The sequence below is a fragment of the Stegostoma tigrinum genome, chromosome 25, assembly GCF_030684315.1.
Source record: "Stegostoma tigrinum isolate sSteTig4 chromosome 25, sSteTig4.hap1, whole genome shotgun sequence".
Taxonomy (NCBI): Eukaryota; Metazoa; Chordata; class Chondrichthyes; order Orectolobiformes; family Stegostomatidae; genus Stegostoma; species Stegostoma tigrinum.
Window position 1 is genome coordinate 49,878,020 of NC_081378.1, and position 20,949 is coordinate 49,898,968.

At 43.1% G+C, this 20,949-nt stretch overlaps 1 protein-coding gene across 2 annotated transcripts in view; it reads left to right on the forward strand.

Annotated features, from left to right (window-relative positions):
* plxnc1 (plexin C1) overlaps window positions 1-20,949 on the forward strand; it is a 111,649-nt gene that overhangs the window by 57,573 nt on the left and 33,127 nt on the right. For both annotated transcript variants that reach the window (XM_048554594.2, XM_048554595.2), the window contains exons 13-21: window positions 904-1,043; window positions 2,396-2,584; window positions 7,024-7,114; window positions 8,653-8,850; window positions 8,946-9,101; window positions 12,583-12,691; window positions 18,521-18,622; window positions 20,324-20,433; window positions 20,578-20,634. In XM_048554594.2, coding sequence (XP_048410551.1) covers window positions 904-1,043; window positions 2,396-2,584; window positions 7,024-7,114; window positions 8,653-8,850; window positions 8,946-9,101; window positions 12,583-12,691; window positions 18,521-18,622; window positions 20,324-20,433; window positions 20,578-20,634 — 1,152 coding nt within the window. The remainder of the gene's footprint in view (window positions 1-903; window positions 1,044-2,395; window positions 2,585-7,023; window positions 7,115-8,652; window positions 8,851-8,945; window positions 9,102-12,582; window positions 12,692-18,520; window positions 18,623-20,323; window positions 20,434-20,577; window positions 20,635-20,949) is intronic.

Below are 20,949 nucleotides of genomic sequence, written 5' to 3' on the forward strand. Positions count from 1 at the left end.
TTGGACTATAAACATCAGTAAATGCATGCAGACTGACCCAATTCCAATATCGTATATCTCATTTGCTCTAACAAAGTTTTACACCTTGTTCCAGTAACCTTCTGAATGTGGTCAACGTCAGGAGTCACACGACACCAGGTTATAGTCCAACAGGCTCACTTGAAATCATAAGCTTTCGGAGCATGGCCCCTTGCCTGGTGAAGAGTTACCTGACCTAGGGGCTACACTCCAAAAGCTTGTGATTTCAAATAAGCCTGTTGGACTATAACCTGGTGTTGTGTGACTCCTGTGGTTGACCGCCCTAGTCCAACACCGGCACCTGCACATCATGGCTACCTTTTGAATGTGGTAGAATCTCATTTGGTTTATTACGTGCAGTTAATTGATGAGCCTGCAAGGGATTTGATGTCATGGTATCAAATACAGAGGGTGACGAGGAAAGGATTTACTGTGCGTCAGCTGACAGCACTTCTTGTACCTGGCTGAACCAGAAGGTTCATGGGGTCAAAGTCAATTCCAGAGGCACAAGCAAATAATCGAGACTAACACAGCAGTTTAACACTGTTGTTAGTGCTATCAGACACATTGTTCTGAAGCTTTCAGGTGGGTCCAAAATATCCTATAGCACAACTTGGGGAGGAATTCATTTCTCCCCCGGGATCCTAGCCAATGTTTATTCCTTGTCCAACATAACTGAAAAATGGTTTATTTGGTCATTTTTCACACTGAATTTTGTAGGCACAGATCGATTTCCCCTTGATTCCTACATTATAAGACCAACCGCACTTCACAAGTACTTCAGTGGCTGTGAAGGATTTTGGAACATCCTGAGGTCATGAAAGGTGCTGTAGAAGTTTTCTTTTCTAAGAACTCATGATTACTAAAACTCTGTTCTTCAATAAGGATCCAGTTGTTACAGCTGTAACACCAAACCGCGTGTACATATCTGGGGGACTCACGGTCAACATCACTGGGACTGGTCTAGATGTTGGAATGAGTGCTAAGATTCTCATCAAAGGAATAAGTGAATCTGTTACAGCCAAGTAAGTGCAAATTTGGAGCAAGACAAGAATAATTAGATTTTGTTTTGTTTGCATTGTCTAAAATGGTAATTCTTTGACTTTATGCAGCAACATGAAAGGAAGCAGAACCCCTTTGGCCAAGATGTTGACCCACCAATGTGGTCATGACTAATGTGTGACCTAGACTGACCTCAATCTGATATCCCCTAATAACTTTGGTTAACAACAATCTATCAATACCCAGGTTTACCATTAACACTTGATCAAGCAATAACAGTGTTTTGATGAAGCAAGTTCCAAACTTCTATTTTATAAGACAGTTAGTACAGCAAATGGCTAATTGACATTTAAAGTAAACCCTACCCATCAGACTGCTTCTGGTAGGAGCTAACGTATATTTCGATGTTAACCAATGTTGCAGTGTCAGTTGCCAGTGCTAAGCTCAATGTAGCTAACAATAATGTGTACTTACTGCAGTCTGAAGTGTTGCAAGAGACTATCATTTAACTTGTGTACAATGTAATTAACTAATAAGTACTCAGTAATAAACTTTTTCTGTTCATTAATACTGTATATTCATTTGCTGAAAATTAAGCGTGGATATCCATCAGCACTTGGTGTCAGTAAATTAGGCTAATACCAAGAAGAATGATTGGTGGTACTGCATCTGCTTGAGGTATCTCAGATGATTCAGGGGCTCAGTTGTTAGCACAATGACCTCATAGCACCAGGGAACCAAATTCGATTCCAGTCTTGGGTGACTGTCTATACAAAGTTTGCACATTCTGCCCATGTCTGTGGGGGTTTCTGCTGGATCCTGCAGTTTCCTCCCACAGTGCAAAGATGTGCAGGTTACATGGATTGGCCATGCTAAATTGCCCACAGTGTCCAGGGATGTGCAGGCTAAGTGACTTAGCCATGGGAAGTGCAGGACTACAGCGATGGGGTGGGTCTGGTTGGGAGACTCTTCAGAGAGTTGGTGTGCACTCAGTGGGCTGAATGGCCTGCTTCCACATGTTAGGGATTCTATTATTTCGATGAACATGACCACAATATATGTCATGCTGACAGAGGACAGATTTTGCTATATATACCAACTTTTATCAACTTAATTTCAGTCCGGAAAGGTTTGGTTTTAGTTTTCGGACAACTTGAGTGAACCACACTCAATCCACACCAGCCTTGTTTGCAGGGGAAGAGTGTTTATTAATGTAGATTAACAGTCATTCTGGCTCTGCCCATGATCTGTGAGTGATTAAGGAATTTCTCTCATGTAGCAGAGATACCTGATCATAAAAACAATCACAAAAAAAATTTAACAGTAGCCAGTGATTATTAATTATTAATGTTCTGCAATATATTTTTTAACCCAGATCCAGCAACTGCACCATTAGCAGCAACACCTCAGTAAGATGTGTATTGCCGGAGTCATCCCGTGGTAAAAAGACACTGTGTTTGTTGTATGATTCTGAAAAAAGCTGTATGGCAAACAGAACTGCTGTACTGCAGTACGTCAGACGCATCTCTATTACAAAGGTGCACCCAGCAGTCTCCTGGATCAGGTAGGTTTCCTGACTGGGGTGGGAGGAAGACGAATTGTGTGTTTAGGTTGTTTTGAATCTTATTCCAGGCAATTTTGTATATGTACCTCGTGTCTTTCCACAAGGTTCTGCCCCAACTTCCAAACTATTTGGACCTTGAAATTCAATTAATGTTTCGGTAAACTTTCTGGTGGACAAAGAGCGAACCTGCTCCAGGTCAAAGTTGTGTCCATGAGGCCAATCTTTGTACGGTGCATGGGACATCCCTTGTTCCAGTCTTATGCAAGTCCCTCCCACAATGCTTTCTCCTGTACAATGACAGCATCATCGGTGCTGCATCCCTGTCTCATTCTGAACTGGAAAAATGTATCAAGTTCGCTTCCAGTTTCCATCCTGCCCTCACCTTCACTCCAGTCCATCTCCACATGGGGATAGACTGTCTACCAATATCCACTACAAACCCGCCTACTCCATTGATACCTCAATTACGCATTCTCACATCCTGCTTGTGTAAGGACTCCATCCCATTCTCACCGTTTCTTCATCTCTGTCACATCTCTTCTGATGATACCACCATCCCACAGAAATGTCCACTTTTTCTTCACAACTGAGAATTCACTGCTAGTGGAGTTGACAGGGTCCTTAGGAATGTCGAGCCCATCTCCTGCACTCTGTTCTCACCCCTTCCCTTCCCTCCCAGGACAATGATAGGGCCCACCTGGTCCTCACTTACCACCCCACCAGCCTCCACATCTAAAGGATTGTAAGGTGCCATTTCCATCACCTTCAGCAGGTTGTCATGACCAAACACATATTCCTCTCCCCTCCTTAACATTCCACAGGAGCCATTCCCTTGAGGATACCTTGGTCCACTCCTCCTCTACTCCTAACATCTCTTCACAGTCCCACGGCATTTTCCCTTGCAAACACAGAAGGTATAACACCTGCCCGTTTACGTCCTCCTTCCTCACTATCCAAGGTCCCAAACACATCTTCCAGGTGAAGCTGCGACTTACCTGCACTTCACTCGTTCTAATCTGTTGCATTTGCTGGTCACAATGTGGTCTCCTCTACACTGAGGAGACGAAACGTAGACTGGGTGACCGCTTCGCAGAACTCACTGCATTGTGTCTGCAAAAATGACCCTGAGCTTCCAGTTGCCTGCCATTTGAACACACCACCCTGTTCCTTGGACGTCTCTGTTTCAAGCCTGCTGCAGTCCTCCAGCAAACCTCAGCGCAAGCTTGAAAAACAATATCTCATTTTCCACTTGGAGACCATGCTGCCTCTAGGCCTCATCAATGAGCTCAATAACTTTATAGCCTACTGCCATTCTTCAAGTTTTTTATCTATCTCCATATCTGGTCCTGTTGCGATGTAAGTTGCTTTCAGCACAGACTAGTCACGCTTATCTCCTGTTAGCTCTTATAAACACTTATTCAGGTTTTCTTCTGCCCTGGCCTGTTGGCTATAATCATTTTGTTTACCTATCCCTTTCATATTTCTCTGCCCCTCTAGGCTCCGCCTGTACCTATCTGTTCATCTCTCCCCTTCCTGTTCAACATTCCTTCCCCAACAAACAAATCTTGCTGCTAGCCTAAGTACAACATTTTTCTGTTTGCGGGCCATTCTGATAAAGAGTCACTGGACTCGAAACGTTAACTCTGCTTTCGTCCCATGGATGCTGCTGGACCTACTGAGTTTTGCGGATAATTTCAGTTTTTTTATTTTAGAGCATGGAACAGTGCACTCCCCATGGTTCGCTAGCATCAAACAGTGTCAGGTGCAACAAATCTGCAAACACCAGTCAGTTATGACTGCTATCTCAAAAGGGAGGCCAGAGGATGTGGGTGGGCTTCTAAATTTTGTTAAGGGATGGTTATGTCTGACCAGTTTGATTGAATTTTTCAAAGAGATGAATATGTGTATAGATTAGGGAAATCTATTTGATGTAATTTATTTTGTTTTCAGCAAGGCTTTTTTCATCCATTCACATGATGAGGGGTATTGCTGGTTAGGCATTTATTGCCCATCCCTAATTTCCCAGAGGACAGTTAAGAGTCAGTCACATTGCTGTGGGTCTGGAGTCACATGTAGGCCAGACCAGGTAAGGATGACAGTTTCCTTCCCTAAAGAATACTAGTGAACCAGACGGGTTTTTCCAACAACCGACACAGGATGCACAGTCATCGTTAGATTCTTAAGTTCAGATATTGATTGAAGTAAAATTCTACCATTTGCCACGGCAGGATTTGAACCCGGGACCCTAGAGCGTTATTTGAGTCTCTGGATTAACAGTCCAGTGATAATACCACTAGGCCATCACTTCCCCATCACCTTTTTATAAGGTGCTACATGGGATCCAAAGAAATTTGTCCGATTGGATCCACAGTGGGCTGATGGGCAGGAAGCAGAGGGAGACAGGAAGCCTGTGCCCAGCAGAGTCACACTGGGGCCAGTGTTGGGACCCTTGCTGTTTGTGGTTTATATAAATGATTTGCAGATGGTAGAAAAATTAGAGGGTTGGTAACTAGTAAGGAGGATTGCCTCAGATTACAAGAAGATATAGACGGGCAGGCCAGATGGGCTGGTCAGTGGCAAATGAAATCCAATTTGGCTAAATGTGAGATGATGTACTTGGGCAGAAGAAACAAAACAAGGGAATACATGATGAATGGTAGGGTCCTGGGAAGCTCTGAGGATCAGAGGGACCTTGGTGTTCATGTAATCACATCCTCCCTACATGTAACAGGGCAGGTGGATAAAGTGTTTAAGAAAGAATATGGGATACTTGCTTTTACTAGCCAGTGCATAGAGCTTCAGAGCAGGAGGTCATGCTGGAATTGCATAAATATTGGTTAGGCCACAGCTAGAGTATTGTGTGCAGTTCTGGAATCTACGTCGTAAGAGGGATGTGGTAGCATTGGAGAGGGTGCAGAGTGGGTTTACCAGGATGTTGCCTGGGCTCACGAGTTTCAGTTATGAAGAGAGAATGGACAGACTGGGATTGTTTTCCTTGGAGCAGAAGAGACCGAGAGGGGTCAAGATTGAGTAGTATAAATTTATGAGGGGCATAGATAGGGTAGACAGGAAGAAACTCTTCCCCTTGATGAGGGATCAGTGACCGGGGAGGGGGACATAGATTTAAGGCAAGGGGCAGAAGATTTAGAGGGAACGTGGGAAAATATATTTTCACCCAGAAAGTGGTGGAAAACTGCAAGAAACACTGCCTTTGCAACTTTAATGAGGCTGATACATTTTTGTGCCAGCATCAGCCCGTTTGCCATCTGATATTAGTGAACCGTCCTCAATTGTTGCTGCTGTATACTTTTTTAAACTGCTGCTTCTCAATGAACCATCACTTACAGATGTCCAGCTGTTCATATTTATGTAAACTATGCCACGGATTCCCAAAATCCAACAGCAGCGCCACCTGCAAGCTCCCCTCCAAGCCACTCGCCATCCTGATTTGGAAGTATATCTCCGCTCCTTCACTGTCGTTAGGTCAAAATCCAGGAATTCCCTTCTCAATGACATTGTGTTCCTACACTAAATGCACTATTCAGGAAGTTTCAGGAAGGTAGCTCACTATTATTTTCTCAAGCGCAGTTTGGGGTAGACATATGAATAAATCAGAGTGATTCAATTATTTTAAAGGTATATTTGAAATTTTTCAAATAAATTCTTGACTGGATGAAGTAAAAATAAATTTCAATCTAGGAGCAACTAAGTAACCTCTAAACATATGCCTTTTGGATAAATCAATAGACACACAACAGCCTCATTGTAAATCAGCTCCGCACATTTTCTTTGAAATCAAAAATCAAATCAAAAAATGGTGGCTCAGTGGTTAGCACTGCTGCCTCACAGATCCAGGGACCTGGGTTCGATTCCAGCCTTGGGTGACTGACTGTGAGGAATTTGCATGTTCCCTTGTGTCTGACTGGGATTCCTCCCACAGTTCAGACATGTGCACGTTAGGTAGACCGGCCATGCTAAATTGCCCTGCAGTGTGCAGGTTGGGTAGATTATTCATGGTAAATGTGGGATACAGGGGCTGGGGTGGAATGCTCTTTCAGGTATCAGTGCAGACTCAATGGGTTGAATTGTAAGGGCAAGAAGCATCGTAAGAAGGGAGATCACAGGTCCTACACAGCAGGATCCCACTGTCAAAGCTTACACCCTAAATAGAAGTGTAGAGTAAAGAGTTAACTGTTGAGCATGTACATTGGAAATTATGTGATTGATAATGTCATGATGATGACCAGACAGTACAGGTAAAAGCAATTTAGAGAGGGTTACTGTGAAAAGCCCTCAGACTCTAAAACAGCATCTTCTCATAGACTGGTACACCCAAACACCCCCTAGTTAAAACACAACAAGAACAGGGCAGGGGCCCTATAACCACATTGTCTGCTGACATTTATAATGTATTGATAGCTCCGGTTTGTTTTTTCCAGCGGAGGCCGAGCCCTTACAGTAAGTGGGATTAATTTAGACGTGGTTCAATGGATGCAGACTTCATTAACTATAAACTCCAAGGATCCAGGCGTGAGTTCATTTGATTTTCAGTAACTACAGCTTTCCTCGGTTAATCACAAATAAAATACAGTGAAGTCACATTGAGTCAAATTTGGATAACTTGAAATTCCGGTTCCGTTGACTGTCAACCTTTCCCAGTCACACAATGGCAACTCCAATGGAATGATGTTGCCAGGCTTGGAGGGTTTGAGCTATAGGGAGTCGCTGAATAGGCTGGGGCTATTTTCCCTGGAACATCAGAGGCTGAGGGGTGACCCTGCAGAAGTTTATAAAATCATGAGGGGCATGGATAGGGTAAATCGACAAGACCTTTTTGCCCAGTGTAGGGGAGTCCAAAACGAGAGGGCATAGAGGGGAAAGATTTAAAATGAATCTAAAGGGAAATTTTTCACACAGAGGGTGGTGCGTGTATGGAATGAGCTGCCAGAGGAAGTGGTGGAGGCTGGTACAATTACAACATTTAAAAGGATGGCTGCATGAATAGAAAGGGTTTAGAGGGATATGGGCCAAATGCTGGAAAATGGGACTAGATTCATTTTGGATGACACAGACAAGTTGGACCAAAGGGCATGTTTCTGTGCTGTGCAGCTCTATTACTCTATGATGCCCATGATGAATGGAAATTCTGAATTAGCTGACTCCAGGTTATCTTAAACCTATCACATGGTTGCACAACCAGCTGGACCAGAGTAAGACCACACAAGGGCCTAAGGGCCCCAAACAAAAGAGAAGCTATTTGACACTTAAATCTCCCTGTGGAGAAATAGAAATCCAGTGAGCATGTCTAAAGTTTAAAAGTGTTGTCTTTGAATAAAAAGTGATATTGATGCAGCAAAGTGGGAGATTCTACCATTGGGTTTGTTGACCATTCTGAAACACAAGGCCAAACGGGCACATTTATTGGCAACCAAAATGGAAATTGCTGGAAAATCCCAGGAAGTTTGGTAGCATCTTTGGAGAGAAATCTGAGTTAATGTTTAGGGTCCAGTGACTCTTCCTCAGAACTGATGGCACCAAGGAAATATGGGCTTTTAGGCAGAAGATAAGGCGATAGAGAGGCTAAGCAGTAAACGATAGGTGGAGATAGACCCCAAAGAAAGACAAGGACAGCTGGACAGACAAGAGAGTGGATAACAATGAGGTGAGAATGGTGAATAGCTGTTAATGTTAGTGTCTAACAATGGGTTGTGTGTAGTAGCAGATGATGTGATAACAAGGCCTGCTGGGTACAGGTTGGGGTAAGGACATGGGAAAGCTCAAGCCGTAAAGTTGAACTTGATATTGAATCCAGAGGGCTTCAGGGTGCCCAAGTGGAAAAAGAGGCGCTGTTCTTCCAGCTTATGCCGCATTTTTTGGCAAATTGTGTGCCGTGGGAGCCTTCAAAGCTTCACTGAACACAAATTTTTGGGGCCCATTGGATTTGACTCATGGTGACTTCTCTGTATTTAGTTGCAATGGAACTGATTGACCTTTACAACAATAGCAAAAGCACAAGTTAATCTTTTACATTATTTATTCGGTACGAATCTTCACTGTTTGTGAGACAGAAATGTTCACGTCAAAATTCGATCTGGGTCTGTCAGTCACTATCTACTAAGAGCAGTGGAGCCCCAAGTGAGCAGCCCATGTTATTCAATATGTTCGGAATAAAGCAGCAAGAGATCAATATGACGTACCTAGAAGACCCTGAATTCTACAATTTCACAATGGCTCGTGATGACGAAAAAATTGTGATAACAGTAGCGGTAAAAATGATTTACTTTTCTCACTTATTAAGTCCTTCTTCAGGTCTCGTTTGCTTTAAGTCTCTCCCTAACTTTGCTGTCTTGTTTATTTTAAGAAAAAGAAAGATCATTTAAAACTTGTCAAGAGTGAACTGACAATTTCTGTTCTGAAGAGCAAGGAAGGCCGAACAGAATGTAACATTACAGAAGTGACAGAAGATAGAATAAAATGTGAACAGATTACATCCGACTCTTCAATATCTGAAGTGGAAGTAAGTCCAAGGGGGTGGGTATGACCAGATCGTTTCACAAATCACTGGTGGCCCTGAGCTGGAGCGGTATGTCCAATTCTGGCCACCATCCTTTGGAAAAAACAAAAGAAACAAACAAAGAAACCTACAGCACAGGAACAGGCCCTTCGGCCCTCCAAGCCTGCGCTGATCAAGATCCTCTGTCTAACCTGTCATCCATTTTCTAACGGACTGTGTCCATTTGCTCCCTGCCCATCCATGTACCTGTCCAAATATATCTTAAAAGATGCTAACGTGTCTGCGTCTACCACCTCCGCTGGCAACGCGTTCCAGGCACCCACCACCATCTGTGTAAAGAACTTTCCACACATATCTCCCTTAAACTTTCCTCCTCTCACTTTGAACTCATGGCCCCTAGTAATTGAGTCCCCCACTCTGGGAAAAAGCTTTTTGCTATCCACCCTGCCTATACCCCTCATGATTTTGTAGACCTTGTAGATTTTGAAAGACTATCAGGGCCTTAGAAAGACCTCCAAAAGATTTACTGAAACAGTGCAGGGATGAGGCACTTCAGTTTTGTGGGAGAGGCTGGGATTGTCAACCTTCAAGAAGAGGAGGTTTGATAGACCAGTTCAAGTTTGGTGAACAGAATTGTAGGGAAAGATTGTTACCATATGGCAGGAGATTCACAAACATAAGACACTCAGCAAAGGCCCTGGAAGAGGGATGAGATGTTTTTTTATTCAGTGAATTGTTGTTCTTAAAATGCTCTTTCTGAACATTTGGTCGGAAGCCCACAACTCCAATGTATACTCCAACAGATTTATTTGAAATCACAAGCTTTTAGAGCCCTGCTCCTTTGTCAGGTGAAATGGCATATCATCTGATGAAGGGACAGCGCTCCTAAAGCTTGTGATTGCAAATGAACCTGTTGGACTATAACCTGGAGTTGTGTGACTTCTGACTTTGTCCATCCCAGTACAACACCAGCATCTCTACATCATGAACATGTGGTGGAAGCAGATTCAATGGAAACTTTCAAAAAGGGTTTGGATAAGTGGTCATAAAAGGAAGGTTTGCACAGTTTTGGGAAAGGAATAGGAGAATGGGACAAATTGAATTGGTCTTTCTTTAGAGAGCTGACGCAGACTCAGCAAATCTAATGACCTCTCTTTGTGCTGTGAGATTGCATGATTTGGCATTCTGGATATGCCTAATTCACTAATTGTATTCCTTGCAAGAGTACAGGGTTTAATTTATGACAATTGTGTTTCACAGTGAAAGCGTCAGAATTTGAATTGACTAGAGCTTCTCAGCCACATGACAGGAGATGTTTGGCGAAATTTACAAACTGAACTGGCTGGCTTGCCATAGTCATGTGAGCTCTACCTCTGCTGTCTAACTGCCTTTGAGTGTTGTTTGAGAAGGCCCTTAAACACACTTCACTTGAGGCATGGTGCAGCTGAAAATGTATGGATTTCCAAAGCTGTATGAAAGCCAGCTACAAATAGAAACAACGAGGAGAAAATATGAGCAGCAGTCTGCAGATTTGAATTACTGTTTGAATTACATTTTCAACTTTCTGCTGATATGGAAATGAAAAGAAATAAGAGACAAAATTGGATTTCTTTTCCATCCTTTGGTGGCAAAATGTGTGAAATAGCTATAGAATTAATTAATCAGCCTGAGCAGAAAAGAGTAGCAATTTTGCTGTCAGTGCTGGGGAAAGCCTGCTATAAGCTACACTGTAGTCTGGATCTTGCAGGTGAACAGAAATCCAAAACACAGAGACTTCAAAGGTTTAGAAGGTACATTTTGAAACCTATGTTAATATAACTTATGAACAGTTGGGTACATGAATAGGAAGGGTTTAGAGGAATATGAGCCAAATGCTGGCAAATGGGTCTAGATTAATTTAGGATATCTGTTCCACATGGACGAATTGGACCAAATGGTTTGTTTCCATGCTATATGGCTCTGTGACTCTATAACAGTACTTATGAATTGGGGCATTGGAAGACTATTGAGCAAGATTTGATTGCACAGATATATCTAGCTAAATCTTGAATTTGGACAACTAAAAGACGAACTCATCAGAATAGGATTCTCTTGGGAATAAGAGATCCTGTCATGAAAGCACATTCGCTGAAAAAAGTAGAAATTTATTCTCAAGAAAACTATCCACATGGGCAGAACCTCTAAGTCAATTATCAATGCAGCATGTCAGTAGGAGAAGAGACAAGGCTTCACATTTAGCTGAGATATTCCGAAGCAAACAAGAACAACATTTGAGGAAGAGAAGACATAATTGCAGAAGGGCCTGCAGAGAGACCATAACCCAGAGGAAAAGATATAAATATTGTGGAGGACATAACACGAATGAAAACTGAACATAACCAAATTGGTGCTCTAATTACACTTTGCAGCCAAGTGCTTAGCTAGTCTATAAAGATGGTTGCTGGATAAATGTTAGCCAATGATTCTAAAGAATCATTCTCAACCATGCAACAAGTTGATGTCGTCAGATCTGAAGATCCTTTATTTATTAACAGAATAGGGCATGGCTGGCCAGGCAGCATTTATTGCCCTTCCCCGATTGTCCCAAGAGCAGTTCAAATTCAACCACATTGCTGTGGATCTGGAGTCACACATAGACCAGACCAGGTAAGGATGGCAGCTTCCTTCCCTAAGTGGCATCAGTGAACCAGATGGGATTTTCTGACAGTCGACAGTGAATTCACGGTCGTCATTGGACTCTTAATTCCAGATATTTTATTGGAATCCCCACTGTCTGCCATGATGGGATTTGAATCTGGGTCCTCAGAGTATTATCTGGGTCTCTGGCTTAATATTCCAGCAATAATACCACTTGGCCATCCCCTGTGCTAAGCGTTTTGTTAGAATGAGGAATGATAAAGCTGAGAGCCCAATGGAACGAGAAGAATAAAGATCTGGAGTTCCAGATTGAGCCATTAAACAAAATCCAATGATCTCAAGTGAAGCAAGTCTAATGCTCAGTAACAGTGATGGCTCAGTAGCAGTGATGTACATACTGTGCTATGAGATCTCTTTGTCTTTAACCATTGGCAAATAACTGATTGCCTCTCTTCACCTGTCCTGAAGATGTGCAGCTAACCAACAGGATGTAAATGGGACCCTAGAGTTATTAGTAACCCAGAGAGGCACCCTGCTCACCGAGTTACAATTCTGCACCACACTGACACCTACAGATAAGTGGCATTCTATTCCAGGACTCCAGAATAAAACTTGCTTCATTCCAAGCTTTGGGAATGATTCCTCCATTATTCTGTACAGCCTTGGAAGTCATATCAAGTCATAGAACATTCACCGGAAATATTGAAGAGTAACTGCTCTGGTAAAATCATAATTATTTCATCTCAGCGACACATCTGACTTCACAGCTATTTACATAATTCAGTTTAATTTGTTGGAATGTGGTAGAATACACTGCAAATGTGTTAAAATTGTGTTTTCTTGTTAGGTGAAAGTTGGTGGTTACGAGAAAATTTTAAGAAGCCAACCTCCCAGCAAAAAGCCCATTTTAGTTATACTGATTCTGATGCCTATTATGCTGCTGCTTTTCATTATTGGTGAGCATTTAATGCATATTTTGTTAAAATTTCAAAGTATTTCTACAAAATAACTAATCAGTCTTGGTTTTACTCCCAAAATGTATTTTTCTTTTGCCTTTTGCCTTCCTGTAAATTGTTTGCCTTGCTCTGCTACCTGACTAAAGGCACGATGGATAAGGAGAGGGAGAGGATGGGATTGAGGGAAGGTTACACAGACAGATATCTGGGATGGAGGGAAGATCAGTGAATGTAAGGAGAAATGGAATGGTGTAGAAAATAGATCAGTGGATGAAGAGAGAGGTAAATACAGAGAGAGAGTTGGGCTGGCTAGATGAAAGAAGGATGGTTAGATGGGTGTCGGATAGATGAGTAGAAAAATCTAATAATTGCAGCATATGAAATACAAGTACCGGATATCAGTATCTTGTGAAAATTAAAGCCTGAAGAAATTATTGTTTATGGAATGTTACTTATTGAATTTGTTCTGCTCATAAAGTGGTGAAGGATAAATTGATTATTCTTTTATGGCTCCACGGATGTTTATTGATTTGTCAGAATGTTTATGATGTCATTTTTCTATTGTGTTTTGATGATTTTGAAGTTATCTGTTCAGCTCCTTTGCCCACGCATGCTCTCACTCCTAAGCCTTTGCAACAAATGTCTACAACATTTACCCCTGCCCCCAATTTGAGTCTTTCTTTAGATTCCACTCCACCTCCTGCACTGTCCTCTCTTATGTGCTCTGGCTCATATGACCCATTCCTCTCGCCACTAGGCTCTTTCAAACAAACAGTTGAACACTTAGCTTCCTTAGTCATTTCCTGATTTTGCTCACGATTCCTGTTTCCTCACGTCTGTTCCCCCAGACCGTCAAATGTGCTATCATCTTCTTCCCCTGAACAAACCTATCCCTCATCCTTCTGTAGCTTAAAACCACCAGCTCATCTTCCTTGCTCTGCCTCCCTAAGGAGTCAGCTGTCACTCAGTTGGTAACATGATAATCTGCAAGATGTTTCAGTGGAAAGATCAAGGCCCCATTGGTCTCCCTCAATGTAATAAAAGATCCCTTAGTTTTGTCGTGAAGAAGAATGTGGAGTTCTTCCCTGTGTCTTGCCCAATATTCATACTTCAGTCACCATCACACAAACGCCTTCTCTGCTCATTGTTGCTTTTCTTTTGTGGGGGCTTGCTGTGTGCAAATTGGTTGCCGTGTTTTCTACAATACGTTAGTGACTACTGTTCAAGAAGTGCATCGTTGGTTGTAAAGCACATTTAGACTTCCAGTGGTTATGGAAGGTGCCATTTAAATGCAAGTTAAACTTTGTTTGAAGATCCCAAAATGTTACAGAGTCAAAGGTGGCCATTCGGCCCTACATGCACAGGCTATTCGTCCTGCCTTTTTTTCCCCATATCCTCACATTTCGTTCATCATCCAATGCCCTTTTGAATGCCCCAGTTGAACCTGCCTCTACCAGGCAGTGCATTCCAGTCATTAGTACTCACTGTGTGAAAAAGCTTTTCCTCATATCACTGTTATTTTGTTTGCAAATCACATGAAGCCTGTGCCCTGTCATGCATAGAAGGGTCAAGAATGAGGACAGCTTCTCCATACCTACTCTATCCGGACCTGTTGAGTTTGGAAGCCTCTATCAGATCTCCTCTTAGCTGCCTTCTGTTCGAGGTAAACAGCCTATGCAACGTCTTCAGCCTGTCCTCATCACTGAAGTCTGTCATCTCTAAGACCAGTTTATAAACACCTTCAGCACTCTCTCAAAAATGTTCATGTCCTTTGTATAGTGTGGCACCCAGGACAGTATACAATCCTCCAGTTGAGGTCCAACAAATGTCGTCTTAAGTTCAGCATCATTTTATTCTGTGCTCCTATTAATAAAGCCCAGGACACTGTATGCTTTATTAATTGACATAACACGGCATGAAGCTGGATGAACACAGCAGGCCAAGCAGCATCAGAGGAACAGGAAGGTTTGACATTTCAGGTCAAGACCCTTCTTCAGAAGTTCAGACCCTTCATTTTCTGAAGAAGGTCCCGACCTGAAACGTCAAACCTTCCTGCTCCTCTGATGCTGCTTGGCCTGCTGTGTTCATTCAGCTTCACGCCGTGTTATCTCAGATTCTCCAGCATCGGCCGTTCCTACTATCTCTGCTTTATTAACTGCTGTCTTCACCTGTCCTGCCATCTTCGATAATTTGTGGACATAGGCATCCAGGTCCCTCTGCTCTCGCACCCCCCTTAAGTATTGTAACCACTATTTTATATTTTCTGACAAAGTTCTTCCTTTCAAAAAGCATCACCTCACACTTTTCCACATGGAACTTCATGAAATAACTGGCTGTCTACTCTAGCAACTTCTTCTGTCTATGCCCTCCTGGAGTTTTCTCCTGTCCTCCTTACTGTTTACAATGCTTCCAAGTTCCCTATCATCTACAAACTTTGAAATTGCCCCGGAGCACTCAGATGTAGGTTATTGATGTAACCCTTTGATTTGATTTGATTTATCATTGTCACATGTACCTTGGTACAGTGAAAACTTTTGTTTTGTGTGCAATACAAGTGGATCATACCACACAAAGTGTATTAGGGTAGCAGAACAGAGAGAGGATTACAATGTTACAGCTGCAGAGAAGGTTTACAGAGAACAAGATCAGCATCAGATTTAAAAATCGGGATAAGGAATAGCCCAGTGCTCCTCCTGGGGTACCACCAATACAAACCTTCCTCCAGCCTGAAAATTATTCATCGACCACCACCTTTTTATTCCCTTATACTTGATCAATTTACCACTGTCTCCTTTGCTCCATGTGCTTTAACTTTCTTTTACAAGTCTGTTGTGTGATACAAATGCCTTCCGGAAGCCCAGCTATGCTGTAACACTGAGGTAAATGAGGAAACATTTCCTCACTCTATATATGTGTGGAATTCTCTACCACAGTTGGCAGAGAAGACTAAGTCACTGAGTATATTCAAGAAAGAGATGGATAAATTCATATATTTTAAAACCTTCAAGGGATTTGGAGAGAAAATGGGGAAGTGGTGTTGAGGTAGAGGATCAGCTAAGGTCCGATTAAATAGCACAGGATTATCAGGCAGTGGGCAACTCCTACTCCTGGATTCTACGTTTCAATGTAACAGCATTAACCACATCGAGCCTTTGTTTCCTCTCCAAAAATCTCTAGCCTATTAGTCAATGCTTGATTTCTCCTTTAGAAACCCACGCTGGCTGTTTCTTGATTAACGTTTTTCCATAAGTATATCCTGAATACTTGGTTCTAGAGGTTAGCCCAACCCACTGAAGTTAAACAGACTGGTCTGTAATCGTGGGATTTATGTTTGCAATACTTTTACAGCAAGGGTGTAAATTCTGATCTCCAGTCCTCTGGAGTTTGGCAAAGCTCCAACATAACCTCTCTGCCCTTATAATCTATGCCATGAGTGATAAACGCAAGCATTCTGAATGCCTTTTTAACAGCCTATTAATCTGATCTGCCACCTTCAGGGATCTGTGGACAAGTATCCCAGGATCCCGCTGATCTTCCTAGTGTCCTGTTGTTCATTCAGTATTCCCATGTCTGGTTAGTTTTTCCAGATTGCATCACCTCACCATGGCACAGTGGCTCAGTGGTTAGCACTGCAGCCTCATAGCGCCAGGGACCTGGCTTCGATTCCACCCTTGGGCGACTGCCTGTGTGGAGTTTGCACATTCCACCCTGTGTCTGTGCGGGTTTCCACCGGGTGCTCCCGTCTCCTCCCACAGTCCAAAGATGTGCAGGCTAGGTGGATTGGCCATGCTAGGTTGCCCGTAGTGTTCAGGGGTGTGTGGGTTATAGGGGAATGGGTCTGGGTGGGATGCTCCAAGGATTGGTGTGGACTTGTTGGGCTGAAGGGCCTGTTTCCACACTGTAGGGAATCTATGAACTCACGTCTTTCCACGATTAATTTCCATCTGCCGATCTGACCAACCTACCTACATCTTCCTGAAATCCAAGATCTCCTTCAACCACCCGACCAATCTTCTTGTCATCCACAAACTTACTCATCAACCCCATTAGAGTTCCTCGTTTGTCAACATGGCCCGGGTAGCAGTTCCTTCTTTGGCAAAGACAGATGTTTACATTTTCATTTAACTCCTCAGCCATGACTGTTGCCTTTTAGGAAATCCCCTTTTTATTCCCCAATCAGCCTAATTCTTCATTTTGCCATTGATGTGTTTTTAGGAGACTTTGGTATTTTCTCCCTTTAAATTGACCCTCAGTCTTTGCATAATCCATGTTTGCATCTCTACTATGTTTTCTCACTTCCCCATTGAACTCCCTTGAGTGCGTTGCTAATTTAAGCTGCTCTTCCCCTCCGTTTTATTCTTTGAATCCCTCCAGTCAGGGTTTTCATGTGCTGTTTGACCCTAAGCTGAGTGTGTGATGCTGTAGCCATACCTCGTCTCAGACTGCTGCCTTCCACCTTGATGAGGACCCTCACTCAGCTCAACTGCTGTGTGGCCATGCCTGAGTTACCTCCCTTGACCAGCTTCCCATCATCCACTTAACACAAACATGTGCTCACCCCAAACCCTGATGCCTGTGTCTAAACTTGCACCAAATTCTACTCGACTGTCACCCCTGTGATCGCTGGCTTTCACTGACATCCTATCTCACCTCACAATTTTAAAATGCTCATCTCAAACCCCAGCCCCTCCTTGACCTTCCCCCTCTTGACCTCAGTCATTTCCTGCGCTGCATATTCCTGTGAGATTCCAGTGCTCCTCCCTTTCCAGTCTCTTGCACACTCCACTTTGAATCACTCCTCTCATGGATATTGCACTTTCAGTTGTTCAGGCTCTAAGCTCTAGAATTTCCACCATAAGCCTGTTTGCCTTCCTACGTCTCTCCATCTTTTAAAACCTCCCTAAAACCTGCCTCTTGGTCAAGCTTTTGGTTACCTTCCCTCCCAAGTCCCTCACTATACCTCCCTAGATGTCACCCAACTCCCCAGAGCGTGTGCACTGTTGACAAAGCTCAAGACAGGACAAACTGGATGTATGTGTCTCCAGCGAAACGCAATGCAATTCAAAACAAATGGACTGGTTTAATTGGTACCCCAGCCACAACCTTCAGTAGTCACTCCTTCCATCACTAACATGCAGAAGGCAACTCAGGGTGGCACGGGTGGCCTAGTGGTTAGCACTGATGCCACCCAGGGCCAGGGACCCAGGTTCAATTCGAGCCTCGGGTAACTGTCTGTGCGGAGTTTGCACATTCTCCCCGTGCCTGCGTGGGTTTCCTCCGGATGCTCCGGTTTCCTCCCTTAGTCTGGATTCCCCCTCTATCACCTCAAAGGCCAACAGCAGCAGATTCATTGGAACATCTACAAATTTCCCTCCAAGTCACTCACCCTCCTGGCATGAAAATATATCTTTGTTCCTTCAGTGTTACTGGGAACTTTCAGCCCTAAAGACACTGTCAGTGTAGCTACATCCCAAGAACAGTAGAGGTTCAAGGCAGCGCCTCAACGCCATTTTAAAATTTAATTCTAAAAAACAGTTCTACTTTCTCCGGATCAGTTAGGAATGGGAGACAAATGCTGGCCAGGCAGTGACACCACATTCTGTGAAAGGTTTTTACAACATGAGCTTCCTATTGTATATCTTTGACACTCACCATTTTTTCTTGCTGAATGGCTAGACTATGGGTCTAAGAATCCCAACTGCTTGCGACAGTTCGATTGATGTTGTTGGATTTATTTGTCAGAATCGCTCCTGTATAATTAATCTTTTCTGATGTGGAATCTCCTGTTTTTGTTTGGTTGATCATTGATGGAGCTCTGTGTGCCTTCAGGTTATTTTTGGGCAACGAAGCGGAAAGCTAAACAGTTCTCTAAGAGTCTAAACATTCAAATGGAGCTTCTGGAAAGTCAGTTCCGAAATCAAATTCGTGAAGGTAACTAACTGCAATTGTTGAACTTTGACAGTTTTGATGTTATAATGAACTTGAGGCAGCCTGCGGCATAAATTGCTTTGGAGGACTGATTATCTTCACACGCTGCATCCCTGCACTCCCATCAGATCCATTGCCATCTTGGGGTTCAAAAGGAAACTTTTACCCCAACATTTGGAAGGATGGGATCATTCCAAACTCTCCTGTAAGCCTCTCACATTCCTGCCTCCAGACCGGAAGTGCAGAGAGGGGGCATTTACACTGGACCTGTAAATTTGGCCCGAGAAAAGATCCCCACAAGGTTGGATTTTCATTACTGGATGGCGGGATCCTTGGGAAACAGGCTGGGCATTCCTTGGATGACAGTGAGAGCCGCTGGCTGCAGATGTGGGCTGGGTACAAGGCCTGCCACCCTGTGTGGCACTGAACTGCAGCCCAGTGGAAAAGTAATGGCACCAAAACCTTCCCTTCAGCCTTCACCTCCCACATCTACTCCTCACACATCCCCTCACCATGCCCCATCTTTGCCATCTCACAGATGCCCTCTTCTGACCCCCAGGTGTCATCTGATAGCCCCTGTGCCAACCTATGACCTGTCTGACCACCCTGGTCCTTTGTTGCCCCTGTGGTAAATTCTGCCCATGTGCCTATCACCCTTACCCTTTCTATCCCATGCCAAATTAGTGCCAACCCAAATCCCAGCCCCACCCAGGATCCTTTGCACTGTCCCCTCCATGCCAGTACTCATCATATTGACTGTAGGCAAACTCAGGAGCATTGTTGACATAGTGTGTCCATGGATTTTATCCCCATTTAAACAACACTCTTATTGACTAAAAAGAAACTAAGAATACAAATGTTTATTTTCATAAGAGATTAGTTGAAGGGGTTTGAAAGTTGCCTGACATTTTTGATGGGCCTTTGATAGCTTTAAAGGTTCTCTAATGGCTTTGGCAACTTCAATGGGTTTGTGGGCTTTTCAGGTACATGCCTTGCCTGCATTTCACAATTACAGAGGGTAACCTGAAACCCTTACCCCCAGGATACCTGAATGCCCTCCCCTCTGCCCCACTCACCCCCTCACCCACCAGGAGTACCTGACTTGAGCCACCCCTGAGGTGTCTGAGGATACCCAATGTATAAGAGTATCTCACCTCTCTAAAGGGTAACCTGCCTGTCCAAATGGATTCAGGGATAAGATTCCCAGTTTTTTTTGTGATTTCCACATCTTATGCTGTTATGGAGAGAGTTTCCATCATGGAAAGTCTGGGATGTGGGGCCAGTTTCTGTTCCAGAATTTCACACTCTTCATATGTTTGGACAAACCCTCATGGGACGTTCTGAAGTAGAACTAAAGTCCTTTGAGAAATATGCAACCCCGTCATCCCGCATCAATACATAACAGCAGCCTAGAAGGTTATATTTATCCAAATGCTCAAGAGCCATTTTGAAATATGTAGGCCAAAGAAGGGGACCATTTCTCAGATATTGCTGAGACCACAAAGGTCCTGATTTTGTAGTGGGGTGGGCGGTGAATGTGGTTTACAGTGTAATATTGGAGAAAAGATCAGTGAGTAAAGTCAGAGTGAAGGGTTGTTGAGTTAAAGAGTAATATTAATTTAATGAAGTGATTGACTGGCAAACATCCAGCACTGACTATACTGAGGTTTACAATGCCGAATCAATTTAATTTTCTTCTACAAGGTTTTGTTGAACTTCAGACTGAGGGATCAGATGTGCACTTAGTCGATGATTATGGCAGTATCCCTTTCCTGGATTACAAACATTTTGCTGCCCGAACATTCTTTCCTGAGGTAAGTATTTTAGCTTTATCTTTTTTAATTCATTGCATAACTGAATGATGATTCGTTTTATTTTGGTTTTGAGTCATCCCAGTGTATCTGTCTCTTAAAATCCTGGGTTTTCACACTTTGTCCTTTTTATAAATTCCCTCACAGGGCAGCGTAGAGTATGTGCCTGACTTTGTCAGAGATCCAATCGTCGATGTGCCTCAGGTTTGTTCTTGTATCAGTATTCATTGCATTCTGGAACTTTCTGGTTTTAATTACGGTTGACAATCTCTGTACACAATGGGGAATGGTGAGTAGTGAAGATGCTGTCTCCACTGAAGCCAAGATGAAATCATTCTTCCTGGTTTAATAATTGTCTATTGTGAGAGCCTTATTTTATCAAAGTGATCATCACACATTGAATATGTTTTCATTCTTCATTGGCCGAGCAAACATTTATTGCCTGTTTATTGTTCCCCCGCTAAGCTACCTTCTTCAACCATTTTATACATTATCTCCCATATTTTCAATTGTGGGTTT